The sequence below is a fragment of the Panthera leo genome, chromosome A1 (assembly GCF_018350215.1).
Source record: "Panthera leo isolate Ple1 chromosome A1, P.leo_Ple1_pat1.1, whole genome shotgun sequence".
Lineage (NCBI taxonomy): Eukaryota > Metazoa > Chordata > Mammalia > Carnivora > Felidae > Panthera > Panthera leo.
This window is the reverse complement of record NC_056679.1, coordinates 203893118-203905539: the sequence shown is the minus strand read 5'-3', so window position 1 is coordinate 203905539 and position 12422 is coordinate 203893118. Positions and strand designations below refer to the sequence as shown.

At 40.1% G+C, this 12422-nt stretch overlaps 1 protein-coding gene across 2 annotated transcripts in view; it reads left to right on the top strand.

Moving 5' to 3' along the window:
* The window catches only part of NNT (nicotinamide nucleotide transhydrogenase), a 94859-nt gene that overhangs the window by 21386 nt on the left and 61051 nt on the right, over nucleotides 1-12422 (top strand). For both annotated transcript variants that reach the window (XM_042950322.1, XM_042950313.1), the window contains exons 6-7: nucleotides 2496-2584; nucleotides 7998-8185. In XM_042950322.1, the coding sequence (XP_042806256.1) occupies nucleotides 2496-2584; nucleotides 7998-8185 (277 nt within the window). The remainder of the gene's footprint in view (nucleotides 1-2495; nucleotides 2585-7997; nucleotides 8186-12422) is intronic.

The following is a 12422-nucleotide window of genomic DNA, read 5'->3' as shown; positions in this document are numbered from 1 at the left end:
GGGATTGGAGGTAGAAATGTGCAAAGGGAGGGCACAAGATGGCCTCCCTGTTTTGGCTTGAATGGTTGCGTTGCACAGTTAGTGCCCTTAACTGAGATGGGGAGGTCAGGCGGAAGAACAGGTTAACTGACTGGAAATTAAGAACATTCCTAAAGGTCATTCCTTTCCCATGACCTTTCCCCTATTTTCTGAGTATATGTCTATGTTGTGCCAGTTAGCAGTCAGTGCTTTATATCCCATCATTTAATGTAACTGCCTTCTGGGAAGGTTTTTTAACTGTGTTATTGCAGATACTAAGCAGCTTGCTCAAAGTTACCCAGAGCTAGTTGGTAGCCGATTCGGGATTTCACTCCGATTCTTAACCTCTGTCTTTTCCTTCACCCCATCCTGGAGAGAAAGAGTAAATTCCTTTTGTCAGATCTACCTGGCTTTATTATTGTGCTATTCTGCCTTTTAAATTATGAGGTCTTTTGTTATTTCTGGATTCAGGGTAACTTGGTCTAGTCCTGTGATTTTTACTTATTTTATTTTTATTTCACATTTTCATTGTGTGGAGCAGGGTTGGTGCCTTGGAGCCCAGAGCCTGCTTGTTCTCTGTGCTCCTTCTTTGTCTCCTTCCCTGTAGCTTAACACCCTCCCCTGTGACCTTCACCATCTAGATCAATTCACATGCTCTCGGAGACACTGCTTAGAGGTCACTGGAGTATGGTTTGACTAGCTTTTTTTTTTTTTTTTTTTTTAAAACATAAGTCTTTTTTTTTCTTTTCTTTTTTTCTTTTTTTTTTTTTTTTTTTTGAGAGAGAGAGAGAGCATGCAAGTGAGAGCAGAGAGAGAGAGAGAATCCTGAAGTGGGGCCTCGAACTCACGAACTGTGAGACCATGTCCTGAGCTGAAGTCAGATGCTTAACCGACTGAGCTACCCAGGCACCCCTTGACTAGCCTTCTTCTTAAAGAGGTGGAAGGAGGGGCGCCTGGGTGGCTCAGTCGGTTAAGCGTCCGACTTCGGCTCAGGTCATGATCTCACGGTCTGTGAGTTTGAGCCCCACGTCGGGCTCTGTGCTGACACCTCAGAGCCTGGAGCCTACTTCCGATTCTGTGTCTCCCTCTCTCTGACCCTCCGCTGTTCATTCTCTGTCTCAAAAATAAATAAACATTAAAAAAAAATAATTAAAAAAAAAAAGAGGTGGAAGGAGACGTGGGCATGATGGGTAGGTGGGAATTTATAAGCTTCACTGTTTTCTGTGGGTGGCTTTTTTCCTTTTCTTTCTTTTTTTAAACAGCAACAAGGAGTTGCCTCAATTGACTGGGAAGTATAATAGAACTTTTCTCTGAAAGGCCCATTCCAGACTGGAGAAAACATTGCTCTTATTGTGTTTCTTAGAAGGCCGGGAGACTCTTGTTTCTGAGAAATTCTTTGGTTTTCTTGGCTCTAACTGTTCAATGGTTAGGGAGATTAGTTATGTTGCTTTGGTCATTCAAATTGGTTCAAAATTAGATAGTTGGTCACCTGCTGTTCTTTCAGAAGCATTTGAACTCAAAATAGAAGGTAGACATTTTATCAAAGTTGTATCCATCTTTGAAACTTATTTTGATATTTTGTGAACATAGAGGAACCTTAAAATTTGTGAGGGGAGAGATAGCTAGAATGCTGTGCTAGGAGTTTATTTCAGTACAGGTAGCTTTTACACACTGAGAAAGACCTGTTAATCTATTTTTCTTTAACGGTTACCTTATTTCATTTTTTTTTTTTTTTTTAATTTTAGAGAGGGAGAGAGCACATGTGTGAGCACAAAAAAGAGGGGCAGAGGGAGAGAGAGAATCTTAGGCTCCATGCTCAGTGTGGAGCCGGACATGGGGCTTGATCCCATGACCCTGGGATCATGACCTGAGCCAAAATCAAGAGTCTGATGCTTAACTGACTGAGCCACTCAGGCTCCTCAAGACCTGTTAATCTTTAACACATATAATCCCCATTGTGCTGTATGTGGCTTCCACACCGAGATGCTGGTTGTCAGACTTCTTAGTGAAGGTTGTGGGCCTTTGCCAGCGGTCGTTCCTTTGATAAATTTTTAAAAACAGCGGAGGTTCAGATAAAGTGTTGTCTATCCACTCAGTATATTTATTGAGGGCTGATCACCACTGCCGGCACCACCTGGTGTATTATTGAATGCTGTGTACCAGGTGCTGATAGTTATGAGCTGATGATTTTTCATAGCCAGTTGATAATGAACTTTTTAAAAAACATACCATTCTGGGGCACCTGGGTGGCTGAGTCGGTTAAATGTCCAACTTTGGCGCAAGTCATGATCTCACGGTTTGTGGGTTCAGCCCCGCAATGGGCTTTGTGCTGACAGCTCGGAGCCTGGAGCCTGCTTCTGTTTCTGTGTCTCCCTCTCTCTCTGCCCCTCCCCCTCTTGCACTCTGTTTCTCTCTCTTTCAAAAATGAGTAAACATTAAAAAAAAATGGAAACATACCGTTCTGCCTTTTCCCCTAGATTCTGATAGTTGGTGGTGGTGTTGCTGGGCTGGCTTCTGCAGGTGCAGCGAAGTCTATGGGTGCTATTGTTCGAGGATTTGACACCAGGTAAGTGCTCTATGAGTGACTGCTGTTAAGGTGAAAACATTTTGTTTCAGGTGGATATTATGCTGTCTTTGGAGTTTATAATGGAAGTTTCACATTGAAAACTGCTTTACAAGCTCTTGACATTTCAAAATGTTTCTACTTCTTCCAAGTTAACTCAAAGTAGAAAAATATTATCTAGTGGGAAAAAATATCTAAGGACCCAGACTCCATACAGCAGAAATAATTTAAAAAGCAGAAGAATTGAAAACAAACAACTCGTATTCAGTTTTCTTTATGTGGATTAACAGTGGGACCAGAATTATTCCCATCCTGAGTTTGTAATCTGTTGCTCTGCAGATTGCATTTACAAGTCAGGGAGGACATGAACCAAGATGTCTGTGAGTTAGAGGAGAGTGGTATAGGAGATATTTTGGGGACACCTGGCTGGCTCAGTCACTAGAGCATGTGACTCTTGATCTTGGGGTCATGAGTTTGAGCCCCACGTTGGGCATTGGGTTTCCTTAAAAAAAAAAAGTCAGCATAGGAGGTATTTTGGAAAACTGACTGGGGGGCAGAGGGCGGGGAGAGGTATGCTCTGCATTTTGATGGAAGCAAATAAAGCTGATTGGGCAATAGTGGAGCCCCTAGGAGAAAATACTCAATTATGTTCATTGCATAATACTTCAAAGCAGACATACCAACATTTTCTAGAATTCTTTATTTATTTTTTAATTTTTTTTATTTTTTTCAACGTTTTTTATTTATTTTTGGGACAGAGAGAGACAGAGCATGAACGGGGGAGGGGCAGAGAGAGGGAGACACAGAATCGGAAACAGGCTCCAGGCTCCGAGCCATCATCAGCCCAGAGCCTGACGTGGGGCTCGAACTCACGCACCGCGAGATCGTGACCTGGCTGAAGTCGGACGCTTAACCGACTGCGCCACCCAGGCGCCCCTAGAATTCTTTAAAGAAAAGTTTGATTAAAATTGTTCTTCATTTCAGAAGATATTAGATGCTGGATTTTATTAAATGCTTATTGAGAATTGCTGTTATTTTTATGTATGAATACTATTTCAAGGTTAAAATGCGTAGTTTTTCATTATCAGCTGAGATCAGTAGAGGAATAATACTGCTGCTAATCTTGAATATAGAATGATCAAAAAAATGTGCAGCCATTCAAAGTTGGAAAGAATGTGACTTTCTGGAGTAAGGAATGTTCCATAGAATATGATTTACAGGGCTTACGTGGAGTTTAGAGAAGTGATGTACTGATAAAAAGCTGTCCTGCTGAAATGAGAAAAGGCTTTTCTGCAATAACGAGGATGCATGCCAAGGATAGCCAGTGTTAAGCATGTTATTTGTGCTTTTAATTTTTAATGTTTGTTGATGTGAAGTTTTTGAAGACACTCCTCCTGGAGAGAGGAGGTTGTGCAAGTTTTCAGTGTAGTGACAGTAGCATTAATGTGGAAATGTGCATATTTGACTTAGAGATGATTTGAAACTTGGTGTTGGGTCAGCTGCTGAGAATTTATTGTGTATTTTGATGTCATTGGTTTAGATAGTGTACAGATCTGATAGCTAGAGGATGGCTGTTGCTTAACTCCATTTTTATTTACCATTTACTAGGATAGCTCAAGTACACAATGAAGAAAGATGTGGCTGAACTATATAATCCTTTTCTAAGGATTATACATACCTCAATCACTATTTTGAGACTAGGGGTTGGTATCATAAATATGAAATCCAAACACATTAGAAAACACACTTGATTATAAATTCTTGTTGGAAGACTGAACAGTATATATTTTCAGATAAACATCCTAAAAACTTAAGGACAACTCATTGCTCATCAATATTAAAGGAGTGTAATTTTTTTTTTTTAAATGTTTATTTATTTTTGAGACAGAGAGAGACAGAGCATGAATGGGGGAGGGTCAGAGAGAGGGAGACACAGAATCCGAAGCAGGTTCCAGACTCCGAGCTGTCAGCACAGAGCCCGACGCGGGGCTCGAGCTCACAGACCGTGAGATCATGACCTGAGCTGAAGTCGGATGCTTAACCGACTGAGCCACCCAGGCGCCCCTAAAGGAGTGTGATTTTTAAATTTTTTCAAACAATAGCTAAGAGATTCCCCTGGTAACAATAGTGAGCATCCTATCTAATGCCTGTGTCGCAAAGTTTAGAAATATAATAGCTTTACTTTATTTTTCTTTTTGTGTATGTGTGTGTTCCAATAAAGCTTTATTTACAAAAACAATTGGCAAGTCAGGAGCTATAGTTTTCAGACACCTGTACTAATGTTTACTCTCTTCCAGGCATTGTGCTATCTGCTTTGTTTTATTTGTTCTTTACAAACACTTAGGGCACCTGGGTGGCTCAGTTAGTTAAGTGTCTGACTCTTGTTTTTGGCTCAGGTCATGATCTCAAGGTTGTGAGACCAAGCCCTGCTTCTGGCTCTGCACTGGGCGTGGAGACTGCTTAAGATTCTCTCTCTCCCTCTGCCCCTCCACTGCTTGTGCTCTCTTTCTTTCTCAAAAATAACAACAAAAAAACCTATGATGTGGGGATGATTAGCCCTATTTTACATACTATAGACATATCAATTTTATAACATTCAGTTTCCTTTCTTACCATAAAACTAATACATGCTTATTTCCCCAATTCAAAAAAAACATTAAAAAGTACAAAAAGTGAAAATAAAATAGCCTATTCCCTGGAAAGAACTGTGAACAGTATATATTGTCTTTTCTACACATTAACTAAAAATGTAATTTTACTAACAGTACTATTTTAACTGGCTTTGTTTTTACTTAGCAGTTGATTGTGAAGATCTCGACTTACCTACAAACATATTTAATGGCTGCATAGGATTCCACTGTGTGGAAGTAGAGTGACTTCTTTAATTAGTCTTCTATAATGGACATTTTCACTGTATATAAACAATACTGTATATATGTCTATGTAAGAACATATGTATTTGGAGATAGTTCATTATTTCCTTAGGATAAATTCCTAGAAATGAAATTTTGGGGTCAAAAATATTTACATCTTACTTACATTTTGATACATTATAATAGTTTTAAGTGATAATTATTTTGAGGGCAGAGATTCTAACATAGCATTTATGTTTCTGATTATTTATACATGTCCATTATTGAAAAATACAGAGAAACATCAGAAAATGAAAATACCTTTATAATTCTACCAGCTAGATCCAATTGCTAATGATTTTTTTGGTACATTTCTTATAGATATTTATGCAGATACCCTTTGAATGAAATTGTGATCACTCACACATACATATAGGTCATTTTAAATTCATCTTATTTCATTAAAACTAGTAAACATTTCTCAAACTTTGTAAACAGCAGTATCCTTTTGGCTGTAAGGAATAGAAAACACCAATTCAGACTGGCTTAAACTCTAAATAAATGTATTAGCTCTTTTAAATGAAAATCCACGGGAAGGAGTCCCTTTTCACATTCGAGTCAGCAGTTCATTGGTGCCGTCCAGGACCGGGTTCTTTCTGTCCTCTCGGCTGTCCTCAGCTTTGGCTAATTTCCCTGTGTCACAAGTTGGCCTTCCTGGGCAATCAGGACTACAAGCTTCCTTGTTCAAGCCAACAGAAAGGGTGAGAACCTCTTGCTGAATCATGTCCTACCCTTTGTGTCCTCTCTCTGACCATGACTGTTGCTTGGGACTGATGGCCTCAGGCCACGGTTTCCCAAACTTCCCTGATGGCCAGAATTACCTGCAGCTCTTGCTAAAAATAAAGCTTCTGGCCTCTCCCCTGGAGATTGTAATTCAGTGGGTCTGGAAAGGGGTCGATGTCATTAGAGGGGTTTGGGATTCACTATCGTGGGATAGGGGTTGGTAAGTTAAACACACTTTCCACCACAGAACTGAGATCTTTGTTGGCTCTGGTTTTCCAACTAGTACACGGTGCATGGCTAGAGTTTATTTTTTTAAACTGAATGTATTTTTATATAGTTTGAATGTGTTGGCTGTTCACATTTTAACATACACTATTTATAGGTTGCTTTTTTCAAACACAATTTAATGAGGACTAGGAACAAAAATCACTTTATTAAAATATTTCTAAGAGTCCATTATATGAGAGAAGTCCCCATAAATCAGAACATTTACAAATGAAAATCTCATCCTGAGTGATTGGAATGAAGTCATATCTTAACGTAGGTCAGAGCTCATGTCATCATTGACAATGGAGGCCCAAGAAACATAATTGATTATTGGAGTTATCAATAGTGAAATTCCTTTTGCAACTGAACTAAGTAGAAGTTGGAATTCCCTATAATTTTTATTTTTCCAGAAAAAAAAAGTTACAGAAGTGGTATGCACTTCTGGAGATAATTGAAATAGTCCAGTCAAAGATATCAAAAGAAAATCTCCAGTTTTGAAGATAGTTCATTCTTCTTAAAACTCAACACCCAAAAAATAAATAATCCAATTAAAAATTGGGCAGAAGACATGAACAGACATTTTTCCAAAGAAGACATCCAGATGGCCAACAGACACATGAAAAGAGGCTCAACAGCACTGATCATCAGGGAAATACAAATCAATACTACGGTGAGATACCACCTGACACCTGTCAGAATGGCTAAAATCAGTAACACAAGAAACAACAGGTGTTGGTGAGGATGTGAAGAAAAAGGAACCTTCTTGTACTGTTGGTGGGAATGCAAACTAGCGCAGCCACTCTGGAAAACAGTATGGCGGTTCCTCAAAAAGTTAAAAATAGAAGTACCCTACGATCCAGCAATTGCACTACTAGGTATTTACCCAGAGAATATAAAAACACTAATTTAAAGGGATACATGCACCTGATGTTTATAGCAGCATTATTTACAATAGCTAAATTATGGAAATAGCCCAGTGCCCTTTGACTAATGAATGGATAAAGAAGATGTGGTATATGTGTACAATGGAATATTATTCAGCCATAAAAAGAATGAAATCTTGCCATTTGCAACAATATGGGTAGAGCTGTATTAAGCTAAGTGAAATAAGTCAAAGAAAGACAAATACCATATGATTTCACTCATATGTAGAATTTAAGGATCAAGCAAAGGGAAAAGAGAGAGAAGGAGGGGTAAACCAAGAAACAAACTGTTAACTATAGAGAACAAACTGATGGCTACCAGAGGGAAGGTAGGTGGCAGGGGGATGGGTGAAACAGGTAATGGGGATGAGGAAGTGCACCTTTTGTGATGAGCACAGGGTGTTCTATGGAAATGTTGGATCACTGTATTGTACACCTGTAGCTGATATTACACTGTTATGTTAGCTAACAGGAATTTGAATAAAAACTTAAAAAAAAAACCCAACCCCCCAAATATGTATGTAAATAATGATCTCGATTTCTGCATTAAGGGCCTGAGATAACCCCTGCTTTCCCTTCAATAATCACCAGAGCTGCAGCTTTGGAGCAGTTCAAGTCTCTTGGTGCTGAGCCCTTGGAGGTGGACTTGAAGGAATCTGGTGAAGGACAAGGAGGATATGCGAAAGAGATGTCCAAAGAGTTCATCGAAGCTGAAATGAAGCTCTTTGCTCAACAGTGCAAGGAGGTGGATATCCTCATCAGCACAGCCCTTATTCCAGGTGTGTCATTAAGCCCGGGGTCATCAAAAGCACTTTCACTGATGATATTTTAAAATGAGGGTGAGAGTTGTTCAACATGTGAATTGCTTTAAGTAAAGATTAATTTACTTTCTAGGAATTGAGAAAGCATATGAAAGGCAGAAAAGACCAAAATCACTGTAGCCTGTAGAGAAAAATGATCGTTAATAATGCGATATGTTTTTGTTCAGTCTTTTTTTCCCATGTATTTTTATCTAGCTGTGTTCATAGGTCATATTCTGTGTACAGAATTCTATTTGTAAGCAATTTCCTGTTTACACCTTTGATAAATTGGTTCTTAATTTATTTCTGTTCTCTTTGTTAAGATACAATGTTCTTATTGTAGGACATTCAAACAGGACTGAAAAATATGAAGAACAAAAGTACAGACCTAAAATTCCACCAGAGATGGCTGTTATTAATATTTTAGCCATTTTCCCATGCATGAGAGAGAAAGGGACTTTGCGTGTGTGTGTGTGTGTGTGTGTGTGTGTGTGTGTGTGTGTGTTGAATTTCCGGTATATATTTTTTACTAAAGGATATGGCACTTTATCACTTTTTAATTATTTCCTTTGGCACGTTTGGTCTTTGCAACCAAATTGTAAGCTTTTTGATGGCAGGAATTACTTTTCAGTCCTTTGACACATCCTCTTCTAAAGAATATTCTTCATTCAGTAGATGATTGATGCCAAATCAGTAAGCTCTTATTAATCAGTAAAGAGTAACTTGACCTAGCAAGATTTGGGAGTGAAAAACATTCCACCTTTTTTCTTCCTTTCCTTCTGTTATTGAATGATGAATACCACGCCGACTCTAATATTTTCCTTTCTGAAAGGAAGTGGGCCAGATAATGAGAGTTTACAGGGCTAATGTTTACTTGTGTCAGATCTTACTAAAGGAGACTTGCTTTCTCTGGGGGACTGTGGAACATTAGAAGTTGCTTTGTCATGAGACCTTGGGAGAGGAGAAATTCTCTTCTGTCATCTTCCCCCAAACCCCCAGTGTGAATAATATACAAGCAAGGGCGGGAAGTTGATTGACATCATATCTATGAGCTTGTGGGGGAAAATATGTCCCTCAAGCTCTTCTTTCTGTCCTGTTTACCTGAGTGGTACCAGATAGGTAAGCTGGGCTCTCAAGACAACCAGCTTCCCACCAGAGCTGGCTACATGAAGCAGACTGGACAGGCTCGTGACAGGGCTCAGCCCATAGAAGAATCGGTCGGTCACTGGAGGCGGAATGCAGATCAGTCAGGCAAGCCAGGGGCTCAGGGTGATATTTTGAAATCGGCCGGCTATGATAGGACTCATGAACAAGCAGTGGCAGGAGGGCATTGAAGGATTTCGTTCTTTCCTTTTGTGGCAGTGGCCTCTGGCCCAGCTGTTGCATGGGTGGCTTTGAGGGAGGGATGGGGTGGCCTTTACTGTAGCTACCATCTGACCTTTGGAAGTTAGCTCCATGGTGGAGAGTGGTTATGAGCTGACTAGATATAAGTGGCCAGTAGAGGGTGCTAAAACATTTCCTCATGGAGTAAATGATGCGGACATGAAGCTAGTTTTAGTCAAGTCATACTCTCATTGAACACGGGATACTTTGGGCATAGTATATAGAGTTATTATTGATTATAAAGCCCAAAGTAAGCGATACAACTCAAGACTTCTTATGTAAAACACATAACTGACTTTTAGGGTCTACCCCTCCCTGATAATATATATATATATATATATATATATATTTTTTTTTTTTTTTAATAATTTCCTAATAGTGTATTTTGGTAAAAGGTCAAATAGTCTTAAAGAAGATTTGTTAAAAACATTTTGTTAATCTGTTCCACTGAAGCTTTACTGTTTTCCGTCTTTTCTGAAGCTGTGATCTGCTTGGAGCACATTTAAGTTAGACAAAGTCCTTGACCAGTGGACTGACCCAGAGCCGGTACTCAGAGGGCTGGTCTTTCTGTTATCCTTTTTTTTTTTTTTTTTGTTTTATTTGAAAAAAGAAAGAAAGAAAGAAAGAAAGAAAGAAAGAAAGAAAGAAAGTTAGTATTATAAGGAAGAAGATCTTTCTAAAGGTTTTTCATATTGCTTGGGGAACTGAGACCTGAAAGCATAAAGCATGAACATTAAAACAAAAAGAGGAAAAGATTCTATAAAGGCATAACACCCTTTGAAAAACCATCCTTGGCGTTAAACGTTTACTGGTTTATGTCCTGAGCCTTTGCATAGGTCACCTGATGGTGTGTTGAGCTCTTGAAAGACTCTTGGAACAGAAGTTGTTCTCAGGTTTTCCTTGAGTGGGTCCAGAGGAGATTAAGTCAAATGTCAAAAGTCCTTCAAGCTGAGATTGCTTGCTAGGATCCAGGTGCCTTGGAGGCTGCCCTGAAGACCTGACATGGATAAGAATGCCGAGAGGGGCACCTGGGCAGGTAGCTAGCTTCAGGTAGCAACCTCACAGAGTTGGTAAATTTTCATTCCTCCAAGTCCAGGGGCTTGAAACAAAAATAATGGTATACTTATGTTGATTGGATGTGGAATGAAATATTTCTGTAGCTCACTAATTATTTTGCTGCCTCGTGCCATCATCTGGACTCCCTAGATTGGGTTGGGTGAAGGGTTAAAGGCTGGAGTGTCATTTAACACAGGTCGCTTCAGGATAGAGTTGACAGTCCCATTTTGTGGTGCTGTGCACACAAGGGAAAGCTCTCAGCTTTCCTGTCCAGCTCTTTGCCCTTTGGGGCTATTGTTAAAGAGGAAGGCAGCCCCACCTTTGGTCATGTTCAGGCTGTGCTCACAATCTTCTCTGTTAAACTTTTTGCAACCAAAGAGATTTTTCAGCATCTTTATTGTTCTGGCACCCTTTTAGACTTTCCATAGACTTGGAATATTTCATCAGGAACAGACTGAATCAGGTTGAAAATGTGATGGGTAAGTTAGGGAGGGGTGGTGTGGGGTGAGGAGGAATCGTATGGTTTAGCACTACCTCTCTGTCAGGCATATTTCACCTAAATCCCAGTGTAAGAATGAGGAGTTCTGTGGTGCCCATGCTAAATCTCCTCTGACAGAAACAACCTTCTCCATATAAAACCTTCCTGATGACTGTCTCACTAAAAAAATTATAACCTCGTAAGCTCCTCCACCTTTCCTGCTCTCCTCTTTACCCCCTCCTTAGGTCTTGCCCTTATTTTGTAATTGAACCATAGCTACTGGAAAGCCTGGGTTTTTTGTTTAGTAATGATGGCAGTGACTTGGACCACTGGGGTTCTCACCATCACTGGACAAGGCACCTGGAGTGATCAGGATTGGCTTACGAGCCCCGCCCACCATGCCTTCAAGTTCATGCTCCTTGGTGAGGTATCTGTTGCCTTTTAATTTCTAGTCTCATTTCACCTTTGGGCCTCATGTTAAACTAATTTCTTACTCTCTGGGCCTAATTTCAGTCATGCTGGCTGCTATTTTCTTTTCAAATAGGCCAAGGACTTTCAGACCTTTGCGCATATTGTTCCTTCTCTTTGGAATGCTATCGCTGCCTTTCCCTGCCTTTTGAAATCCTGCTTAATCCAGTTACCGCTTCCTCCGCGGTTCCTGCTCTCTCCTACTCATCCGTAAACACTGTTCTTTCTGCACCCACAGCGCTCTCTGCCTGTGCCATGGATTCCCCATAGTTCCCAGTCTCATTGCCCCTAGTGACCCCATGCAGCATATGTTGGGCTTCTTAAGATCTGTCATGGTGGGTGCTTACCACAGGGCCCTGTGTACAGCAGGGGTTCAGCAAAAGTTGTTGAGCTGATGTTCCTGGATGCCTTCCTTAGGTCTCCGTTGGTACAGTCTCTTATTTTTCCAGTGCTATCCAAGGAATGAGAGAGACAGCATTCTGTTGGCTCATTTTTGGATGGGAATAATGCAGAGGCTAACCTAAGACTGGGAACCTAGCTTTCTTAAACTGTCAAAACTAGGACACTTGCCAGGTTTGCAATTTAAGGTGGTTAGCTCCTCTTAGGAGATAGACTTAGGAAGTAGTAGAAGGTCTGTCCTGGAGTTAGAAAGTATCTACCAGCCAGGAGGGAAGATAGTCGTTGCTTGATTATAAATTATAATATCTCAGTCCATATATACTTGGACCTCTTTTTAGGCACAATCCAGATTATGGTAACAATACTTTTTATCTACACTAGATAGGGTCTGTAGAATATACCCCTCAAAGGACACTTGTGATAATTTTACGT